The sequence below is a fragment of the Sturnira hondurensis genome, unplaced genomic scaffold, assembly GCF_014824575.4.
Source record: "Sturnira hondurensis isolate 20B ecotype Veracruz unplaced genomic scaffold, ASM1482457v3 Scaffold0014430, whole genome shotgun sequence".
NCBI lineage: Eukaryota > Metazoa > Chordata > Mammalia > Chiroptera > Phyllostomidae > Sturnira > Sturnira hondurensis.
The window spans coordinates 882,374-905,967 of NW_028087061.1; the positions used below are offsets into that span (position 1 = coordinate 882,374).

The 23,594-nt window shown below is 45.4% G+C and overlaps 2 protein-coding genes and 1 non-coding gene across 4 annotated transcripts in view; 2 read left to right on the plus strand and 1 right to left on the minus strand.

Annotated features, from left to right (window-relative positions):
* Nucleotides 1-2,179, minus strand: part of ZFAND3 (zinc finger AN1-type containing 3) — a 336,794-nt gene extending 334,615 nt beyond the window's left edge. For both annotated transcript variants that reach the window (XM_037063265.1, XM_037063264.1), the window contains exon 1: nt 1,834-2,179. In XM_037063265.1, the coding sequence (XP_036919160.1) occupies nt 1,834-1,904 (71 nt within the window). In that variant the 5' untranslated portion in view covers nt 1,905-2,179. The remainder of the gene's footprint in view (nt 1-1,833) is intronic.
* On the plus strand, nt 1,903-7,370 carry LOC118998980 (serine/arginine repetitive matrix protein 3-like). Its single transcript, XM_037063322.1, has 2 exons — nt 1,903-2,539; nt 7,264-7,370. The coding sequence occupies exons 1-2, from the start codon at nt 1,903-1,905 to the stop codon at nt 7,320-7,322; spliced, it is 696 nt and encodes a 231-aa protein (XP_036919217.1). The 3' UTR covers nt 7,323-7,370.
* A 1,086-nt stretch (nt 7,371-8,456) lies between these two features.
* LOC118998992 (U4 spliceosomal RNA) lies at nt 8,457-8,597 on the plus strand. Its single transcript, XR_005069010.1, has one exon. It is a non-coding gene; the product is annotated as a U4 spliceosomal RNA (small nuclear RNA).
* Nucleotides 8,598-23,594: the final 14,997 nt, after the last annotated feature.

A 23,594-nucleotide genomic window follows, 5' to 3' on the forward strand; every position in this document is an offset into this window, starting at 1 on the left:
AATTCTGCTAGCTATAGGGAAAAGGCTACTCCAATTCCTTAATTTCTAAGCCTTGATATGTCTTTCAATCAGAGTTCCACTCATGATAATCGTCCCAAGAACATACACATGTTGCCAGGAAACAGACTTCTAATGCATCCTAGGCATTAGCAGCTACTTTCTTTGAGCCACATGTCTTCTTATAACAAATTACAATCTGAGGCTTGTGACACCAGATTTTTCCACGGCTGCAGACTGATGTCATAAACATGATAGTATTAAGCACGCTAAAGAGTTCTCCAGATCAATTCCAAACTCCTCCTATGTAAGGGGTGAGTTATCCACCCTCTCTCCGCCTATTTCCCCATCTATAAATAAATAGATAAGATTTCATAAGATTCTTGTGGGAGTTAGACTGTCCAAGATTGCACTTAGCAAAACCCAATTATTATTTTCAAGTCAAAAAAGAAGGAAAAACTATAAAACCTGAAATATTTTTACATCCTCAGAACTTTTGGTAATGTCAAAACTTTTTTACTAATGTCATTCCAACTAAGAAATTTTTCATGAAAGGCAGAAAGATGAAAAATGACACACTATTTCTTCATCATAACCCTTGGATTTGACAAATTCCACAGTCATCTACATTAAGATATACTTCCTAACCTTCCCAATCTTTCTCTGCACTCCCAAAATCACCTTAACTATTAGGAGGTTCAAAAAGATAAGAAATATAAAATAACTTTAATACATCTTCCCAAGATGTTCTCACTAGAAACCACTTCCATAAGAAATATAAAATAACTTTAATACATCTTCCCAAGATGTTCTCACTAGAAACCACTTCCTTACTGTTTCTATGCACCTCCAAATATACCGAGTCTTTGGAAAATAAAACAAAAAAAAAGGTCTCAATCACAAAAATTGGCCTTCAAAGTCTCCAGCTTCCCTACAATAGAATCAGGCGCTGTGGAAACACCTGTTAAGTAAGAGGGATGTCAATCTATAAAACTCAAGTATTCCAAGTTAAACTGTAGGTGGGAAAGTTTATTTCCCACCTCATACTTTTCCATTCTAACACAGAGTAGCCAACTAATAACGTAGGTGGCCAATTCAAATATTTCTGTCACTAAAAAAAAAATGTAGAGAGAAGGGAATTTGAGCCAATTAAGCAAATTGGTTCTCTCTTCCCAAGCCAGGCTGACTTGAGGTTTTTTGACAAGGAAATTTTTCAGATCTTCTAAAACGTGTTTCAAATAAAAGTGAGACCTCAACAGTCCTAAAACTTTATCTCAGCCTGGATTCTGTTCTCGATTTTTAAAAATGGGTGACGTGCGAAGTTTCCTAAAAGCAAATGGGGCACTGGGATATAATTTAGGAAGTGATGATGCAAGTCTCTGGGGGAAAGGGAGGAGCGGAGGTGAAAAAGTCAGAGGAAATACCCTCCTGGTGCCTGGGCACCGACTCAAACCAAGAAGGGGAAGAGGGAGATGAAGGGCTGGCCTCCACATGCCAAAGAAAGAAGGAACTCCAGTTCAACTGGAGGTGCCAACACCGCCCTTCATCCTTCCCCGCTGCCCAGGCCCCCTCACCAGGGCCCCGGGCAGCCCCGGTTGGTCCAAGCCTCGAGCAGGCAAGTCCCAGAGGGTGGCACTGCACCCCGGGCAGCGCCTTCTCTGACCACTCCAAGTCCCCACCCGGCACCCCTCCCCAGGACTCGGCCCTTGCCTCCTCCACGTAGGCCCGGCTTGGGCCCAGCCTTCAGGGTTCGGGCCTCCCCTGGCCCGGAGGCCCGCCTAGGAAGCCTCTGCGCCCGCGCCCCCGGCCCCAGCCCCCACCCGGTCGGGCACTTACCCCCAGAAGCCGCAGGGACAGCGAGGCGGCAGGCTCGGCGCTTTGCTGCGCTCGCTCCCGGCGTCTCCCATGGTGCTCGGCGGCGGAGGCGGCGAAGCTCAGCGGCGGCAGCGGTGGCGGCGGCTGGGCCTGGGCCCCGCTCGAAGGAGGCGGAGGCGGCGGCGGCGACGACCGCGGGGGGCTTGGGGCGGGGGGAGGGGGAGGGAGCGGGCGCGCGGGCGGGCGCAGTCCGGGGCTCCCAGCCGGGATTCCAGGCCGGTCAGCTGGAGGCGGGTCACACCACTAGGCCAGCGCAGACGGGGGGCCGGGAGAGGCTCGGAGAGGAGGGGAGCTGAGGAGGAGGGGCGTGCGGCTGAACCTAGGACCAAGGGGCGGAGAGGGAGGGGAGGGGGAAGACCGGGTGCCCTCGGCAGCTCCCACCGCCGTTCCCAGCCAGAGCGATGTCCCGTGCAGCGGCGCTGGGAAGGACCTGAGCCCCCCGCCGGCTCTGGCGTAGCAGCGGCCGCAGTGAAGCTCCAGGCCCCGCTCGCTCTCCCTCCCCCCGGAGGCTGCGCTGACCGGACAATGGCCGCTCCGCCCCCACCCCTCCTCACGCACCCCTCCCAAGGAATCACAATGGTCTCGCCCAGGGGAGCCGCAGCCAAAGCCCAGCAGCTGATCAGCTGGGATCCGGGCGTGCCACTTTGTTCAGTGCCTCAGAGGAAGAGTATGGATCTGTGAGCATACCAAGAGCAGCAGGCTGTCACTGGCGACGGGCCTCTGAGGCTTTCGTATTCTTGGGACATCCGAGGCAAACTTACTCCTCCACCCCACATTTGAAGCGGGGAAGCTGGTTTGAGTACTTTGGGGCGCCTAGCGTCCCCGTCCCCCACAAGCGTGAATGGTATACCCCAAGTGGGAGGGAGAAGAGCAGATTAGTCGCTTGGGGTAAGTTGGGCCGGTCCCGGAGCGGCGATAGTGTTGCGCATGCGCTCAGAGACCCCGAAACGGGGTACCGGGAGGGCTGCAAGGAGCGCTTCCAAACCCGGAAGTGTGCCTTGGTCCTTCAGAGACTCCTGGGGTTTCATCTGCCCGAGAGATCTCCGAACCCGCTGCTCTCGCTCCTAGGTGATACCGGGCAGTATTTCTCAACAAACTGCCAATCTCCTGGAAATCTTTCTTTCTTCCCAGTACCCCCAGCACCCGACCCACTCTTCCAGTTCCACCCGAAGAGCTGGTCTCCTCTTGGCAGTAATGGACTTTAAGGGAAATGGTCCGCCCCAACAATGGGGGGGCGCGAGAGAGTAGAGTCAGGTTCTTTGCCCATCCTCCCTTCTCGGTACCCGGCCCCCCGCAAGCCTCAGAGACATAAGTCCACTCCCCATACCTAGGCTAGGAGAACCTCTCCTCCTCCTAGAGTGGACGTGTTTCGATTTTGAAGGGGAGGGAGCTAAGACCGAATCAGTGATGGAAATTTATGAGTGACCCAAGACGTTTGAGCCAGTAGAAAAATGAGCCCTTTAGCTCTCAGTGTCCTGGGTTCTGAACTCATTCTGAGCTCTAGTCAAATGTACCCAGAAGGCTATTGTTGGTGACTAATTTCAACAGGGAGGAAACTTCCACCAGACCTCCTGAAGAGTTGACCCACAGCTGAGGCCCTTATGGGTGAATTTCTAAGGACGTGATACTTCCAGGAAAGAAGGCTTCCTGGCTTTTAGAAGTAGCTGCTGTGTATCCCAGACCCGGTGGAGACACCAGATTAATTTTAATAAAGATATTTCATTTCTGTATATACTGTTGTATTTGTGCATGTTCTGTGGACTTCTTACATTGATGTTGCTTCCTTTAGCTTCTAAAGAGCAAGGATTACATTTAGCTTGGCCTTTTCTTAAAGATAATATTGATGATGAAGACAAAGATTGCAGAATCATTGCCATTTAAGTAAAGCCATTTAAAGCCAAACCACCCCCCAAAATGTGAGTGCTAATTTATTTTGTGTAATATTTAGTTTCGATTTTGTAGACTTTAACAAATTCTATAAGTATTTCAGAAGTCCATTGGAATCAAACCATACAGCACACCTAGCTCTCATTGCCCTTAAATCTTCAATTAAATTGACATAACATTGCCACATTTGTGGAAAACTTATGGCGAATGAGTTTAACAAACAGATTAAGTAGACTATTGCATTTTGATTTTCTTTTCTATATGGAAAAGGAAACCCTAAAACCAAAAGGAAATTTTAATATAGAATGTGATTGTTATCTTAAAAGCTGCTTGTCTGTCTGTTGATTTGCAATCTGTTCAACTTAAGCATTTGTGGAATATCCTGTATTTCCTAAGGCCTTGTCTCTCCTATTCTCTGCCCAACTGCCCTTCCTCTCATTTGCCCAGCACACTCCTATGTTAAGCACATGTTACTTCTTCAGTGTCTTCCATACTCTGACAGGACACAGAATTGGTCCCTCCATCTGTCCACATAATCTCCATTGTAGGACAAGGAAATTGATGTTGGTCTCTTCTCACAAAACCTAGCTCCAAAAGGACTGGCTCTTAGAAATAGCTGCAATGGACCTCCAACCCAGTGGGGATACAAGAGGCTCAGGGGGTATTACCTAGATTACTTTTATTACCAAATGCTGCTATTTCTATGTATGTCATTCTGTTTGTTTATTCTCTGTGGACTTGTGGAGTCCCCAAATCTCTATCAAATTGAAGCAAACTCAAGCTATGCTTGCTGAGCAGCAGAGCAAATCTGAGAAAATCTACTTTTTTTTTCTGCAAGTAACAGAAACCCACTGAAACTTCTTTGTGCAAAAAAAATTATTGACAAATAATCTTATAGAACCCAGGGGCATAGAGAGCAACAAGATCTCATGAAGTTCTACAACAAGGATCTAAAATAACAGGGAACAAGTAGCTATTCCTTCATTATCTTTCTCTGTGGTCAGATATTCTAACACCTCTACTCACTCTACAGAGCTGCTTCTTGCTTTTTTGCAGACTTGTTTGCCCTGCTTCTCTGGGAGCATTGTAGAACATGACTGTCCAAGCATACCTAGCCTCACTCCAAGACCCAACAGGGATTAACTCATATCTATGAATCCCAATTGGTCTAGCTTATGTCAGATTGTCTATTCTAGGTATAGTCACCTTTAGCCTGTGGAGGAGAATGTTGTCAAGGCTCTTTGTTTTGTAATGTACATATGACTGCCAGAGACCCATCTTGTAGCCTATAGTTCTCAAAGAAGCTCAGTTGTGTTCTTGGGAAAGACTCTAAAAAGTGTCTACCACCAAAAAAAAAGGAATAAATAGCAGCCTGAAATTCAAAGCAAAAGAACAATGGGTACAGTCAAGAATTCTCCAACAAACTAAGTTCTACTTGAACTATTTCAAGCCTAAATTTGAATGACACTCCGTCAAAGAGGTCTTAACTGACCACCCCCCCCACCAGCCACAATTAAAATTATGCTTCCCCATGTTTATCTTCTGACACCCTTCTCCTTTGTAGCATCTCCCAGTTTATAATTAAGTATTTATTTGTGTATCTCCTCTCCAAAGATCATGCCTGGGTTTTTTAATGATTTTATGTATTTATTTTTAGAGAGAGAAGGGAGGGAGAAGGAGAGCCCAAGAAACATTGATGTGAGAGAGAAACATCAATCAGGTCAAGCCTGCAACCCAGGCATGTGCCCTGACAGGGAATCAAACCAGTGACACTTTGAATGGAAGGACAATGCCCAACCAACTGAGCCACACAGGTCAGGGCACGATCATGTTTGTTTTTTTTTCACTGCTATGTATACAATGCCCAGGGCATATTTGCTAAGACATTCTACAAACTTGGCACAATAAATTAATAAAATGGCACAATAATTTGTTAATCAATGGTTTATGTTATTGGTAAGGCTATTGGTAGTTAAGATTTGGGGAGAGTCAAAAGTTATGTATATGTGGATTTTCAACTGCATGGGGGCAACTAGGTGCCCCTAACCTCTCTGTTATTCAAGGGTCAACTTTATAACTATAAGTATTGTCATGGAAAGATCTCTAAGGTACATAGTTAAGCAGAGAATGAAAGTTATAGAAGTATACGTGTTGTGCAACACCACTAATTATTTTGAAAAGCCATACAAAACAAACTGGTTTTGAAGCATGTGTATAATATGTACAAACTCATAACAAAAGTCTGGAGAAAAACCCACTGAACTGAAGAATTAGAAAGGGTGGGAGTAGGATGGTAATGACTTCTGCTTTTATACTATTGGTGCTACAGATAGATATGTTTGTTTTTTAACAACAAGAATGTATGTGAGCATTATTTGGGATATTTTGAATGCAATCAAGCATTTGAAAGGCCTTTTGTGGTGCCTGGCACACAGTAGGTCCTCAGGTAACACTGGTTTGCTGCCCCTTTGAAAGCGACGTCAGTAAAGCTAGTCTAACCCTCCCTGATGTCTAGCCCTTTGGTGTCTCGGGATCTTGCCAAGGAGGTATGGCTGATTGATCTCTCCCTCCTCCCTCTCACATTGGCATCCTAATCAGACTATCCTGAGGAAATGTCTCCATCACCACCCACTTCTCTAGAAAACTGAAACTCACCGTGAGCTTTTTTACCACAATGTAGTTGTGTGCGATGAGACCCAGTGATCATCTGCTTCCTCTTACGATGCTCGTAGCTGGCTCACTCTCCACTCTTAGTTCCCAAGGTTTCTATATGAAGAGCCTTTGAACCAATTCCTATAACATGCCTATTTATTTGGCCAAAAGCTCAGAGAGGCCATAAATTGTCAAGGCATCATCAAATTGGGGGACCAAAGTGTGGGGCAATTGGCTGAAGTGCTTTTGTCATAATTGTCTTGACTACTTTCTAGTGTGGATTGCATTCCAGATAAACCTGTGGTGTGACTCTTAGAGGTAGTTTGCAATCACCAATGGCCCAAAAGGAGCCATGTACATGCTCAGGGGGATCTAGTAAAAGAAAATATAAATGCTTCAGCAGCCAGAGCCCTTGAAGTAGTAACTGAGGTTGTATGGGAAAAAGCCAGATGTGACTCAGGGACAGGGGTTCACAAGGGTTGCTTTCTTGGTAATACTGAGTCCAAAGACTTTAACCATGGAAGATATAACCAAAAAAGAGGGCTCACAGAGCTCATAGAGAACTGAGAGAGAGCAGACGGTCCTCCAACTCTGATTCTAGCTTTATCCCACAACTCTAAATCCCAGTTCACACCCTTTTGTCATTATAGTTCATTTTAATGTAGTATTATCCCCAACATCTAATCCAGCCTCTGGCCTCTGTATTAATCCTAATCCTAGTGTTATCTGTAAAATTTAATCCTAGATTTCAAACTTAATCCCAACCCTAATACTCTGAGCCCCTAGCCTTGCCATTGAGCTGCTTTCCCACCTCTTCTTTCTTGTGTCCCTTGACCCTAATTCCACTTTTAGGAGCAGAGAACTCTATATTACCCTGGGCCCCTGTGGGGAATGGATGCCAATTTCAATAATCCTTTAAAAAAAGAAGAAAGAAAAGAAAAGAAGAAAGAAAGCAAGCCTTGAGCTGCCAGGAAAAAGTAAGTGAGGCATTTCTCACCTGGGCAGAACACAGAGACCCTGTCTAGTGATACCTTGCCCTGTTGCCTAATTCACAAGCTGCTCAGCCTCTGAATGTCCAGAAAAGATGTGCTCCAAGTCACCTGTGTAGATTCAAGAATGTGTGGTTCAATTGACCAAGAACAGAAAACCTTAGACCCTTCTGCAAAATGATCAGGTTAGATTAGGTAAATGACTTTCAAACCATGTTCTCAGAGCAAGAATTCTGGTTTCTACTTGTTCTCCTCCCTCATTTGGACTCGGTTTTCCAAAGAAAATTTTTTTTTCTTTGAAAAAAAATTTTTAATCTCTGAACTAGACCCTCTCTAACATTCCTTCTGGCTCTCAAGTTGATTTTCTTAGCTACTTTTGGTCAGTCTACTTGGCATGGATAAACTCTCAGAGCCAAGAGAAAAGAAAAGCAACCAAGCATACCCTCTCCAGACCTTCTCAGCAAACTAAAAATAAATAAATGAAGAGTACAATGGGGAGGAGAGTAAAGGAGAGGAGAAAGTACCGCCATTCCACATCCCATGGCCTCATGTCCTTGAAGCACTTGCTGATCTCCCTGCTGCTCACACCCTTCTTAGTGTGAAATTTGATTTTACTGACTTTTAAATTTCTTCTCAAAAATGGAAATATTGTTTTTCTCAAAAATACTTGATCTGTCTGGGGGAAGAAATTCAAGTAATGAGAAAACAAAAGTCCTCTCAAATACCATCCCCCTGAAATACCCTTTGTTAACACTTTGGTATACAGCCCTTCAGGCTTTTGGTTTATATATGGTTAGATAAAACGGGGTGACTCAACACATAGTATATTCTATTTTTAACTTAGAAATATGTCATGGACGTCTTCCATATCTATGCATACAGCTTTGAAGAATTGTCTTATAGCTAAATGTATTAGTAAGAGTTCTCCATAGATAGGTAGATAGATAAATAGATAAAAATATTATAAAGTGTCTATAACTATACATATAAGATTTATGTATTTATATTTACTACATGTATATAAGAGAGATTTATTATAAGGAAGTGACTTATGCAAGCTTTGCGCAGGGGCAGTATCATAGCCAATGAGGTTTATCCAAGGCACGATTATTGCTAATTGAAAACTTTTCCCAATACCCCACCATGACAACTTAAAATATAGTCAGCACTGGCAATTTTTGACCGTCTCTACGGAGACTGTTTAAAAAAACTTTTTTTAAAGAAAGGAATTGACTTAAGCAATTATAGAGGCTGAGGGCTCCTGAGATCTGCATTCCAAAGACCTGAGGACCAGGAGAGCCGGTGGTAGAAGTTCCAGTTTGACAAAGAAGAGACTGATGTCACAGCTGGAAGGCCATAAGGCAGAAAGCACATTCTCTCTTGCTCAACGTTTTGATCTACTACTGATGCCTTTAACAGGCCTGCCCATATGGGGAAGGGCAATCTGTTTTACTCAGTTTATTGATTCAAATGTTAATCTCATCTGGAAGCACTGGCCGGACATACCCAGAATGTTTAACCCAACACCTGGGCACTCCATGGTCCAATCAAGTTGACACGTAAAATTAACCATCACACTGAATTCATGGGCTACAAAGTCAAGCTGCCTGAGTTTGAATCTGGATTCTTCCACCTACTAGGTCTGTGACTTTAAGAAGTCATTGAGCTTCTCTGTACCTCAGTTTCCTCATTTGATGCAGGAGACATTTGTAATAGGCTATGCTTTTTTTTCAATCCTCACCCAAGGGTATGTTTTTATTGATTTTAGAGAGAGAGGGGAAGGGAGAGGGAGAGAGAGACGTTCATGTGAGAGAGAAATATCAATCAGTTGCCTCCCATACGCCCCTTGACTGGGGATCGAACCCGCAACTTAAGCACATGCTATGACCAGGAATCAAATCCACAACCTTTTGGCATACAAGACAATGCTCCAACCAATTGAGCCACCTGGCCAGGGCAGGAGCTATGCTTTTCAATTGCCCAGTTTCTCTCTGGTGGGCCCACTTCTCCTGCTCCCAGGCCTTCTCAGAGATGCATTCACTAACTAGGTTTAGTCGGGGAGCCCTAGTCTCTGGCTCTAGGAGTCCATCTGACTCAGGGAGAGCCAAGGACTTTCCCTGGATGACTTGCTAGTTTTGCTTCCAGGGATCAAATGTCCTTAGGCCCATGTAAGCTTGGAGCTGTGGAGGGATCCTCCATGTGGAGCCAGTGTGCCTGGCAATAAAGCCAACATAGAGGAAAAAAGATGGAGAGAAAGAAAAACTAAATCATTTAGACATTGTCTGAGTCCTTGAGTCCAACTAAATCTGCAGCCAAAACTACTCTTTGGACTTTCAGTTACATGGATCAATGTTTTTTTCTAAGCTAATTTGAGTTAGGTTTCAGTATGTTTCAATGAGAAAAGTTCTGACTATGAATCATAGTATCTATCTATGTCATAGGTTTATTGTGAAGATTAAATTATATGATCCATGAGGAAACTTTAACATAGTATGTAGCATATAGTAGACACTCTGTAAACATTCACTATTATTATTTTTTCTTTTTAATGGCTGCTCATCACTCTACTGTATGAGTGAACCATTTAATGAATTTTCTCTTGATTCATTTATCTTATCATTCATTCATTTATTCATTCGACAAACACTGTTAGGCATTAAGAGTGCAGTGGTGAATGAGGCAGGTAAAGTTCACTACCCTAGTGCTATTTATCCTGTTAGTGGTAGAGGGAGACAATTTTAAAGTACTCAAAAATGTCTTAAAGGACAGTGAGGCCCAGCCTGCTACTTTTATAAAAAAATTTACCGTGAATCTTTGTCCATTTTTCCTCTTAAGGTCTTGAATAAATTGTTAGGAACAATGGCAATACCACTTCACATTTGGTATTTATGGCCAGACTTCCATCCAGAGAAGTTGTACCAATTTACACTCCCTCCAACAGTCATTGAGAAGGAAGATTTCCCCACATCTCAGTAGCACTGGTATATCATTATTCATTACCGGTGTAAAAGGTTAAAAAAGGCACCTAATGAATGTGTTCTTTAATTATATTTTATTGACTGTGCAATCACAGTTGTCCTGATTTTCCCCGTATGTCTCCTCTCCACCCAGCACCCCCCACTCCCTCAGGCAATCCCCAATCCGTTGTTTGTGTCCATGGGTCATACATATTAGTTCTTTGGCTACTCCTTTTCCTAAACTGTACTTTACCTACTTGTACTACTTAATCCCCTCACCTCTTCACCAATTTCCACACACACACACCCCCAACAAAATTCTCTCTGTATCCATTATTCTGTCTCTGTTCTTCTTGTTTGCTTAGTTTGTTTTTTAGATTCAATTGTTGATAGATAAGTATTTACTACCATTTTATTGTTCATAGTTTTGATCTTTTTTTATCTTAAGTAAGTCCCTTTAACATTTCCTATAATAATTGGTGATAATGAACTCCTTTAGTTTTTTTTTGTCTGGGAAACTATTTATCTGCCCTTCAATTCTACGTGACAGCTTTGCTGGGTAGAGAAATCTTGGCTATAGGTCCTTGCTTTCATGACTTTGAATATTTCTTGCCAATCCCTTCTAGCCTTCAAAGTCTCTTTTGAGAAATCAGCTGTTGGTCTCATGAGTACTACCCTGTCAGTAACTAACTTCTTTTCTCTTGCTGCTTTTAAGGATCTCTCTTTATCTTTAACCTTTGGGCTTTAATTATGATGTGTCTCAGAGTAGGGCTCTTTGCATCTACGTTGTTTGGGATTCTCTGTACTTCCTGGACTTGCATGTCTATTTCCTTCACCAAATTAGGGAAGTTTTCCTTCATTATTTTTTCAAATAGATTTCATTTCTTGCTCTTTCTCTTCTCCTTCTGGTACCCCTATGATGCCAATGTTGGACCTGTTGAAGTAATCTCAGAGGCTGTTTACGCTATCCTCATTTTTTTACATTCTTTTTTTTTCTTGTTCTGATTGGTTGGTTTTTTGCTTCCTTATATTCCAAATCATTGATTTGATTCTCAGCTTCGTCCACTCTATTGTTGTTTTCCTATAAATTGTTCTTTATTTCATTTAGTGTAACCTTCATTTCTGACTGGATCTTTTTTATTCTGTCGAGGTTCTCTCTAAATTCCTTGAACATCCTTACAAACAGTATTTTGAACTCTGCATCTGATAGATTGCTTATCTCCTTTTTGTTTAGTTCTTTTTCTGGGGTTTTGATCTGTTCTTTCATTTGGGCCGTATTTTTTTTTTTTGTCACCTTATTTTGGCAGCCTCTCTGTGTTTGTTTCTATGTACTAGGTAGGGCTGCTATTTCTCCCCGATTTGGTAGGGTGGCCTAAAGTAGTAGGTATCCTATAGGGACCAGTGGCACAGCTTCCCCTATCACCCAAGGTGGGTACTCAAGGTGTACCCTTCATGTGGGCTAAGTACATCCTTCTTTTGTAGCTGAGCCTTGATTGCTCTCAGCATGTCAATGGGAGGGATTTACCAGGCCAATCAGCTGCAAGGACTGGTTGTGACCACTGACCATAACCTCTACCCTCCAAGGAAGATCAGCTGTGCAGGGGCAAGGTGGTGGTACTCTGATGTGATTTGTAGTTGCCCACTGGGTGCACAGGCTCTGGGGTTTCCCAGGTGGTACAAGGCAAGGACAGCCCCCACCTGCATTTTCCCTATGGCCACCCAGCCTGATCTGTAAAGCAATCTGAGATAGCTGCTATTTGTGCTGGCCTTGGGGATTCCCAGGTGAAGCTGTGAATCTAGGCTGGCTGCGGCTAGTGTTGGGCCTGGGACTACTTAGCAAGAGGTATGGAGACTGAGGGATCACTGAGGCCAGCTCTAGTTTGTTTGAGAGGATTTAGGAAGTTGTGAACCATGAGCCTAGACCAACCATTCATATGGAAAAACAGCTTGGGTGGGATAGAGTCTTAGGGGATCTGCAGGGTGGAGCAAACAGTCTTAGCCAGGTTGATGGAGTCTCACATATAGCACCAGCATGCCAGCTCGGTGGCTCTGTGCAGGGAGGGTTCAGAAAAGGGACAATAGCCTCTGCTTGCCTTGATACCAGGCACTTCAGTTTCTCCCTGTGTGCCACTGGTGCCTTTCAAGCTGCTACCCCAGTGCTGGAGCTCAGTGAGAATAAGTCTGAGTAGGTCCATGTGTGCATTCTTTAAGAGGAATGGCTTGGGGTTCCAGAAGTTCCTTTCACTGATTCAAGCCCTGCTTGCTTTTGCAGCCAGAAGTTGTGGGGAAGTTGAAGCCAGAAGTTGCAGCCAGAAGTTGAAGTTATCTTCCTGGCACTGGAACCCTAGGCTTGGGGGCCTGGTGTGGGGCTGGGACTCCTCACTCCTGAGTATTCCTCCCGAATTTTTATCCACCACACGTGGGTGTGAGACCAGCTCACTCCATGTCTGCTCTCCTCCTACTAGTCTGCGTGGACGTGGTTTCTTTAATTCTGTAGTTGTCAGACTTCCATTGAACTAGATTTTTGACGGTTCTGAGTGATGGTTGTTCTGTATTTTAGTTGTAATTTTGGTGTGGTTGTGGGAGGAGGTGAACCCTGTCTGCCTATCCTGCCATCTTGACCAGAAGTCAGGCACCTAATGGATGTTTTAATTTTAATTGCTTTGGTTATTAATGAGGTCTCACAAAATTTAGACTTATTTGAGTTTATTTTTGTGTGGATTTTGGATTTGGATTAATTTATGTGTGCATTATCTCTTTGCATTACCTGTTTATGTTGTTTGTCCATTTTTCACAAAGGTTTCTTTTTCTTATGTAGTTTACGATACAGGATGGGGCAAAGGTAGGTGTATACTTGTGAGTATGTGAAATAGTTCTTTCTTGTATTATGACTTATTAATTGTATTTTTCAATGCAAAACCCATTTACTTACTTTTATTTTATTAATTTTTATTAAATTTATTAGGGTGTATTGGCTAATGAAATTATATGGGTTTCATAATTATTGTATTATTTTCTATATGAACAACTGTAAACCTATTTTCCCCACTCTGTATTTGTGTTGATATTAAGAATATCAGCCTTCTGTCACATGTACTGCAAATTACTTCTCTGTCATTTGTCTTTTAATTGTATCTATACTTTTAATTTTCAAGAGTCTAAAATGCAAGAGAACTATGTGAATTAACTTTGGCTAATGTTGGAATTGTCCACATCGGCACTTTTTTCTTAAGACTTCTAGTTACTGAAGAAAGAAAGAAAGAGAGAAGAGGGGGAGGGAGGGAGGGAAGAAAAGAAAAAGAAGAAGAGAGAGGGAGGAAGGAAGGAAGGAAGAAAGGGAGAGTGAGAGGGAAAGCAGGAGAGGGAGAGAGAGGAAGGAAGGAAGGAAAGGAGGAAGGAAGGGATGGATCTGAGAATTGAAGGGGAAAAGATAGGAAATTGAAGGAGATGGGGAATAAGGGCTGAGAGGAAGCCCATCCCCTCAGCCTGCCCCCAACTTCACCTTTTGTTGGGCAGGCTCAACTCTGAGGCAAATGGCCAAGGCCTCCAGGGTGAACTCAGCCCCTAGGCTTCGTGCCAGCCCCAGGACCCTGAGGTGGATCTTCCAAACTTAGGTCTCAGGCTTCCTGTTTTCCTGTCTAGAGGTGTGGCCTAATAGCTTTGTCAGCCCCCAGGGACTGGCCTGAAGTTTCCCATCAAGCCCCTTGCTCAGGATGGCAGACATAATATCTAGGAGTGAATGACACCAATACAGCAGGGCTGGGCTCCAAGAACTGACCTAATGGGGAGAACCAAGGGTGCTTGAGGAAGAAGTAGTTAGGAAACAGGGGTTCAGTTAAAATTAGGGAAGGATTCAGAGGTGGAGGGATTAGGCTGGGTCAGGAGTAGGTATTTAGAACACCAAGCAGAACCACTAGCTCAGGAAAATGTTTATGAATGGAGAAGAGGCTTAGAGATGTCTATGATAGGGTCGAAAGGCTAAGGCTAGCTTCTTAGTTTGGATTTCTCCTTCCCAAAAGCTGACCCTGAAATAAGAACTGGGAGGTGCAGAGAACACTTCTAGGAATAGCAAGATGGCCTATAAAGGGTGTATCATCAAGCCAGTTATCTCTGGGAGTGACTAGAACCTGTGACTAGTCCTGTGAGGACTGTGCAAATCACTCCTTGAAGTTCTCTCATCTGAGGCGGACGTGGACTGAGTATTTGTACACCCACTGTTCATAGTTAACAGCTGCTCACAACACTTCAACCTGCCTTTTGCTGGCAGAACACCCTTCCGTGGTTTCAGAGAAAGCCCTCAGGCAGAGAGATGCAGAGACAGGCCAATGAGAGTTAGTGGGGCTCTCTGAAGTGGTAAGGCCAAAGGGATACGATATGGATGGAGCACCTACATGTCTGGTACAGCTGGGGACACTGTGTGTGTGTATGCATGTCTCTGTGTGTATAATTAGGTAGTGTGATATTTGATAAAATTATTCAGGGGTTTCTTCCTAAAGCTATGAGTAATCAAGTAAAGTTATTTGCCCTCTGGTTAAAAGTTAGAGAGCAGAGTTAAGGTTACAATAGGATCAGAAAATTAGGGTTCTGTTAAGAGCACTCAGAGAGGCTTATCCATCCTGCCTGATGGGGCAGGATTGCAGGTGGGGCAGGATTGCAGCCTGGTCTGTGTTACTCCAAAGCCTGTTAGGAGGACAGAGTGCAGGACGGCCTAGTGAAGGGAGGGAGGTAGCCACAGAATCCTTGCTGCCCGGGTTTCCCTGGCAGCCAGGGAGCAGGGCTAGGAGGATGCTGTGCAGCTGCCATCTGTTCTCTTGGTTCCATTACCTGGCAGCTGCCGCCCATGCCGGCCCTCTGCTCTGGAGGAGGACACATTCCCCCACAGCCCAGTGGGCAGTACAGGGAGCCATGCCCTCACTAGAGCTGCACCACATGATGGATTCAATGATTATGACTTTCTGATGTGGGGGTGCTGCTCAGTCATGAAGCGCACCCAGCCCATCTGCTGTATCTTTCTTGAAAGAGCTGCAGGGAGGAAAACTGCATACTGCTCATGCTGGCAGGAATGTGTGCATGGACACACAGGTACAAGTGTGTACATAGGCGTGAGACTGTGTGTATTTGTATTTTTGCATACAAGTATGGATGTAAACATTGGGAGTTCAAAACCATTGTGGTTCTATTTCCTTCACAGAGATTATTAGCAAATTAGTCATTAATACATAATAATGCTACCATTTTTGAGCACCTTCCACATGCCAGTAACTATAATAGGTGCTTAACACACATCAGTTGTAGTAACATAAAGCTTATAGCTACTACACAAGAGAAATTTTACCTTCTTCATTCTGCAGATGAGGAAACCAAAGACGTAATTGGCCCAAGGACTTAATTTTTAAGTGGTAGAGCCAGGATTTGAGATTATGTCTCCAGTTCCACAGTTCGTGACACTTAATTTCCACCTCCTCCCAAATCTTCTCAGGGTGGGAGTAACACACAAACTACTGCTCCGTGGGACCATGGGACCCATTCACGTAAAAGCGGTGTTGAACAAAAGAAGTCAGGCACAAAATACCAACCGCATCATTTCATTTACATAATGTTTAAAAACAGACATAGCAATCTATGCAGTTGAGAGTTAGGAGAATGGTTACCCTTGCAGGGGGCAGGGGATGACTGGAAGGGGGCGGTGAAGGGGGCACTGAAGGGACTTCTAGGGGGCCTAGTCATATATAGTATTTTACTTCTTGATCTGGGTGCTGTTTACATGTATGTATTCAGTTCATGCAAAGTCATTAACTGTATGTAGGATTTGTGCACTTTTCTATATAAATATTTCACCTCAAAGAAAAAATTCAAAGTTTAATAAAAATCTCAGCAGGGGCTGTGAGTGATTCAGAGGGAGGAAGAACCACAAAGGTTACCCTTGTGGGAAGGGGAGGTGTGCTACGGTTCTAATCAGGAAGCTCCCAGGTTGCGAAGGGGCTGGGGGTGCGGGGTGGGGGTGATGAAGCGTGGCAAGGGTGGGTGCTGAGGTTAGTGGACTCCACACTGCATGCTCCAGTCCAGCTAGCGAGGAGTAGGAAGGGCCTAGAGGAGTTAAAGATGGTTCAAAGTCAATAGACCAGGACACAAGAGACATTTTCAAAGGTAGCCAGTGTATAGTGGCCAAGAGAAGACTGTGGCCTTTGAAGCCCAGCATACCTGGCTTGACCTCCTGGCTCTCTCCTCTACTGGCTATGGGACCTAGAGAGGGTTATTTATCCTCTCAGAGTCTTGGCTACCTCTCCTGTACAATGGGTCACCAAAGACTGCTATGAGGATGAAATGACATGATAAAGTAAAAACACTTGGCACAGAGCGTGGTACATGGTTGGCATTCAGTGAAAGTATGTCTGAAGGTGGAAGATGCCTCCTGCTCATTCTGGGTAGCTGTGGCCTGAGCAGGGGGATTTATTATCCACGAGGCAGTGCCTGACTGCGGTGGCCAGGGAGGGGTAATGGTGGCGGAGGCAGGGAGATGGACTGGTCCTCCTGCCATGAAAGTCCCACCGGGAGAGATCCAAGAAAAGAGTCTCAGGAGGGGGATCCAGGCATGCGGCGGCAGGGAGAGGTTTCCAGGTTGGCAGCCCAGCCAGGGAGGAACTTTTGGGGAGAATAGCCTGATTTAGTGGAGGCTTATGAAGCTGTGTGCTGTGGAGTGGGAGTTCTTCCCATAGGAAAGCATCTGGAGTCGTCTCCCTCTCAAACTTTTCCCACAAAATGCAGAAACTGGTAGAATCTGTTCTAAAAACTGGTAAAAGGACCAAGTCCATGCAGACTGATTGAGCATCAGCTTTCCAAAAAACACAGCTGACAGGTGAGAAACTTAACGAAGAACTTTCTGACTCATCTCCTAACTCAAATGCCAACTTCCCCGAGAGGCTTTACTCCTCAAGTTCCACTTGGAATTTTGGACTTTTTCTTGCTCCTCTAGCCTCCTGTACACACTGCACAGCCTATGGGACATTCTGCTTAGAGAAGGGAAAGAGGCATATATCCGTTATTTTTCTGCTAATGACACCATAGCAGTTTATGTCCGTTCCATTTAAGAGCAGCCCATAAAAAGTTGTGCTTCAAAAGGTAGCATCAAAATATGAAAAACAAGCCACAGACTGGGGGAAAATATTTGTAATTCAAATATTTGATACAGGCCTGGCATCCAAAATATATAAAGAATTCTCAAAACACAATGATAAAAAATAAACAATCTAATTTAAAAATGGACAAAAGATTTGAGTAGACATTTCACCAAAGAAGATAATGAATAGCTAATCAGCACATGAAAGAATGTTCAACATCATTAGTCATCAGGGAACTGAAAATAAAAACCACAATGAGACACAATTTCACATCCACTAGAATGACTATAAGCGAAAAGACAGACAATAATAAGTTCTGGCAAGGATGTGGGAAAACTGGAGCCCCCACCTATTGCTGGTTGGAATGTAACATGGTGCAGTCACATTCGAAGACAGTTTGTCAGGTTCTTAATAGGTTAAACATAGGTTTACTATATGACCCAGCAATTCTGCTCCTAGGTGTGTGTCTGCTGAGAAAAATTAAAATATATGTCTTCGCAAAGACTTGTACACAAATGTCCATAGCAGCAGTATTCATAATAGTCACAAAGTGAAACAACCCAAATGATCACTAACCCATACCTTGGAATATAATTCATCAATCAAAGGAGAGAAAGAAGCACTTTACACGCTACAGCATGAATAAATCTCAAGAACATGCTCAGTGAAAGGTGCAAACTTCCACTTAGTGTATGAATGCGTGAATATAAAATGTCAGGAAAAGGCCCTGGCTGGTATAGCTCAGTGGATTGAGCACAGGCCTGTGAAGCAGAGGGTCGCAGGTTCGATTCCCAGTCAGGGCACATGCCTGGGTTGCAGGCCAGTTCCCCAGTAGGGGACACATGAAAGGCAACCACACATTGATGTTTCCCTCCTACTCTTTCTCCTTCCCTTCCCCTCTCTCTAAAAATAAATAAAATATATTTAAAAAAAATAAAATGTCAGGAAAAGGTAAATCCACAGAGGCAGAAAGAAGGTCTGCGGTTGCCAGGGGCTGGGTGGGAAGGGAGGCAAGTAGGCATAGAGATCCCAAGGAGTGAGGCCCAGGCACGGTTCGGTGTTATCTTCCTGAACTTTTTTTATTGAGATTTAACATTCATACATAAAAGTGCACAAACCTTAAGTGTACAATTTGATTTACACGCACACATACCTGCGTAACAACCACCCAGATCAAGACAGTGACCATCTGAACGCCCAGCACCCCGTTAGACCCCTGCTCTCCAGCCCCTGCACAGAAGAAACCACGTTTCTGACATCTGTTACCCTAGAGGAGTGTTGTCTGTTCTGAGAGCAGTACTAATACTGCCCCAGAGCAGGCACCCAGTGGTTCTTACCCACCCTTTTCTACTCCCAGGTGGCTCTTAGAATTCACCCTCAGCTCTTTGGCCATGGCCGTCTTATTGCAACACTCTACCCCACACTGGACACCACCCTTCTTTCTTCATCCCCTGAAAGTGCCACTAACACACCATGACCATGTGGGTTTTTACTAAAGACTTGGAGTCACCTGGGAACAATTACAACACGGGGCAGAAAGTAGCCTGAAGCTCCTCCTTCAGAGTCACAGGCCCCAGGACTGAACCGGCCATTCAGTCATTGGGTGGGCTCCCCCTAGTTCCCTTCTCAATCGTGTGATTGCCCACCTCCTGTGTCGGTCAAGAACATCAGCTCCAAATCCACCTGGGAAAGGAAAGTAACACACTTGTGTGAAGTGGCCTGGGTGTAAGGAGCGCCTGTGATGAGCTCCAGAGTGCAGGCCCCGTGAAACAAGAGCAGCCACACTCAGCTCCAAACGGACATCCCTCAGGCAGGGGCGGGGGTGGGGGTGGGGGGTGTCTTTAATAAAAGTGGCCTGCATTCAGCCAGTTTCTGCAACAGGCTCCGGACCCTTCTGCCCTTTCCCCCTTTCAAGGCTTCTTACTCCCCTCTGTTATGCAGAGTAATTTAGTCCCCCTCAGCCAAGCTGGGCCCATAACACCTCCTCTTTCCCACCAAAATCACCTATCCAGACTCATCAAGGCGTTTTCCTAAATGAAAGAACCACCTATTCAGGAGGTAGAAGAGACTGCATCAGCTTTTTTAAATAACTAGCTCTTTCATTTTTCCTGATTTAGTCTCATTTTAAAGATGAAGACACTTTGACTCAGAAAGGTGAAATAATTTGTCCTGATCACCACACTCTTGATTAGTGAGACTGGAAGTTGAGTCCTGTCTCCAAAGTCCATGAAGGTGGCTTGTTGGTCTCTCTACCCCAAGAACTTAGCAAGATGCCAGAGCTCAATTAATGCATGTTGTATTTGAGTCTAAATAAAGGGTGGATGGGAGGGGGGGGACATCCCAGGCCTGCCAGGAAAACCAGAGAGGAGAAAGGACAAACTGGTGAAGTTGCTGGTGAAGGGCAGTGAAGTGAAAGGGCCTGGGCCCTGCCCTCGGGCTCTTGGGAGGGCGCTGTCCCCTGGCTGGTCCCTCTGCCTCCTGCCCAGCCTTCCAGAGAGGCTGTGTGCTCTGGGCAGAAGCCACTGCCACCATTCATCAAAGCCAGGCAGCCTGAGGAAGCTCAGGGCCTATCCTGTAGGTCACTTTCAATCAACTTCAGTCCAATTTGTTCCCTCCAAATGACTCTGAAATGTAAGTAAAATTAAATTAATGCTACTGTACTTGTCTCTGTTAGGGCTCTAATGGGTGGTAGTAATGCTACCGCGAGATCAGCAGTGGGGAGAACGGCAACAGCAGGGTGGCCAGCTTCGTGCCCCCTCCCCCACACCGCCCCACCCTCCCTGCTCTGGAAGGACAGGCTACACTGTCCAGATTCATCCATTTGGGAGGTGGGGGAGTTCAGGTCACTTCCATCCTTTCTTCTTCCACCTCAGACCCATCCAATCTGGGCCGCCTAATTACTCTCCACCAGCGGTGTCCAACCTTTGGCCCATGGGCTGCCTGCAGCTCAGGATGGCTGGGAATGCGGCCCAACACAAAATCATAAATTTACTTAAAACATTCATTATGAGATTTTTCTGTGATCACATATTGCAGTGCATTTATGTAATGTGTGGCCCAAGACAGCTCTTCTTCCAGTGTGGCCCAGAGATGCCAAAAGGTTGGACACCCCTGCTTCACAAATGTCCCCATTCTCACTGTTTCTCATCACACTCTCAAAGTTTTGGAATTCTAGACATGGCAGCATGGCTTTCTCTTTGCCCACCGAGCCAAGAGTCGCAAATAGCTCCCTCATCAGGACTTTATCCCTGTGTCCTCTCACCCCTCCAGGGAAGGGGCTCCATTGCCCCAGATGAGGCTTCCTCAACCTCCACACTATTGACATTCCGGGCTGGATAACTCCTCGTCATGGGGGACCGTCCTGTACATTGTAGAATGTTTAACAGCATTCCTAGTGTTTACCCACCAGGCACCAATAGAATCCATTCTCCCAGCTGTGACAACCCAAGATGTCTCCAGACATTGCAGATGCCTCAGAGTGGAAGGTGCGGGTCAAAATCATGTCTAGCTGGGACACTTTGCCCTAGAGGAGGGGATGAGGCAACTCGAGAAAGGAGAAAAAGCATGAGGGAAGAGTAGACTCCCGAATCCTACAATGTACATGTCTTTTCACTCTCCGCCAGTCTCATCTATCCTGCCTTCCCCGATAGTTTCTTAAAACAAATAGCATTGTTCTAACATGACCATCCCACCTTTGGACTAAACGCCGGGACACCCCTCCCATGCGGCTTCTCGAGTTGCTTCACTCTGCTCTCTCCCACTCCTGTCCCCTAGGCTACACAGCCCTGCCTGGAGGACTACCCACCAAGAAACCAAAAAAATGTTTTCCCTTAGGATTTCTTCATTGGTAGAGATACCCCAAGTAAAGGAGATCTCAATAGATTAGGATTTTCCAAGGAAGAGGAAAGTTCTTGCCAAGAGGAGATCTCTAAAAGACGGGCATTCTGGCCCTGGCTAGTGTAGCTCAGTGGATTGAGTGTGGGCCCGCAAACCACACGATCGCGGTTCGATTCCCAGTCAGGGCACGTTCCTGGGTTGCAGGCCAGTTCCCAGCAGGGGACTCCCGAGAGGCAACTATACATTGATATTTCTCTCCTTCTCTCCTTCCCTTCCCCTCTAAAGATAAATAAATTTTAAAAAAATAAATAATTAAAAGAAGGACATTCCAAAGAGAAGGCAATTTCCCAATAGAATTAGGTCCCCAACTCTCTTTACAGACTGGGCTATGAGAATTCCTCAGTGTCTTCCTAGCACTCAACTGCCAGAGCCCACAGGCCAAGCAAGTTGGGCGCAGGCAGAAAGCTCTCCAGGGGTGCTGCACTTGTGCCTGCATCAGGAGGAAGCTGGGAAGGGAGAGGAGCATTGGTGTCCAGGGTTCAGATAGCAAAGTCAATAGCAATGAATTTGCCCCAGGAAAGGGGGGACAGGGTCAAGTCCCCACCTCACTGTGCCCTTCCACCTCTCACCTCAGCCATCTCAATTTACAGCACAAAACTGTGGGAAAACAATCCAGGAATTTAGCTCTATTTATAAATCACTTAAAGCTTTCATGTGGTCCCAAAGAAGGCCTCGCCAGAGCATTCCAGCCTACACAGAGGAAATCAAAGAAAATGAATTGTAATCACAGCACAAAGCCTGAGCCCGGAAGTACAGGAGCCTGGGAGGCTCCCTGCCTCCTACTGGACTCATTAGCACAAAAAGAATGAAAATCCCACCTTCCCTCCTTAGATTTCATCATAATCTGTCTTGTGTGTGTGTGTTTGCTATATTTACATTTCTACCTTCTGCCAAAGTCTGTTCCTGGAAGAATTTCTGATATCTGAAAGCCAGTAAAAGCCATGGTCCAAAAGTACATTCATAATCTGGAGAATGTCCATCTGCCAGCTTCCTGTTCGCAGGAAGTTTATTTGACCCACAGCTGCTGGGCTCACTAACTTATCAAAATGTGCTTCTCTGGACCCAACTGCACTTGTGCTAAGGCTCTGGGCTAATTTTTATTTTTCTGCTAATTCTGCTGCACTAGGAGACCCTAATGCAGATGATAAAAGATCCACTGACAAGACAGAAAGGTGAGCAGGTCACACATCTTTTCATCGGTCCCGCAGCATGGCAGGGACTTCCAAGTACATGTGCACCCCTTCCAGGTGTACAAGTAGCTGCCTTGATCACAGCCTGCTGGCAGATGCAGTGTGCCGCCCTCCTGAGCACAGCCACTCCGCAGTGCAGAGGGAAGGGCTGGAGTTGCCCTCACTCTGGCTGCTGGCTCGCAGGAACCTATGGAACCCATTTGGTATCAGACTCCAGGCTCCCTGAGCCTCTGCCTGCCTGCTCCCTCCTGCTGCAGCTGTCCCCAGGCTGTCCCTGCCCCCAGCTCTGGAGGGAGCCTCATCCTTAGGGGCCAAGGGCTGGGCCTGGTGTACCAGGGAACTTCATCAGCCCTGTGTCCTGTCACATTCTGGGAGGCAGCCAGAAATAGAGCTGGACTGCAAGGAATCCAGATCCTTTTTCAGATCCTTCCTGGAGAGCTGAGGTTAAATACTTGCCTCTTTCCCTCCAAAGCCCATGTGGGACAACCAGGATTAGAGAGACTTTCTCTGCCCACCAAGGCACTAGCCTCCGACCCTGCCTCCCTGACCCCTGGCTTCCGTCTCCCCCAGCCCTCTCTCCAGCAGCATCCTCCAGGATGAGACATTGCTAGCACTTGGAGATTGGAGTGGGAAGTGTGTGTGCGTATCTATGTACCAGACACACGAGTGGAATGAGGCGAAGACAGGAAGAGGAGAGGAACAGGAGGCAGATGAGAGGCCCAGATACCAAAGCTGAGGAAGAAAAAGGAGGTGGGTTGGGAGAGGCGGAGAATCAAAATGGGGCTCCAACAAAACCCCAGGTTGATCCAGAGGAGCCAGAGGAGTTAAGTTTGTTGTTAAGCGCCCGTGCCTCAGTTTCCTCATCCATAGAGAGGGCAGTGATAGTAGCTACCTCACAGTGTTATTGCACAGATCAAATGATTTAATGTACGTATAGTGCTCAGAACAGTGCCTGGCTGTTCTGTGTTATTGAATATAAATATTAGCTGTTACAGCATCATCAGTATTGTTATTGTCACCATCATCTCTAGC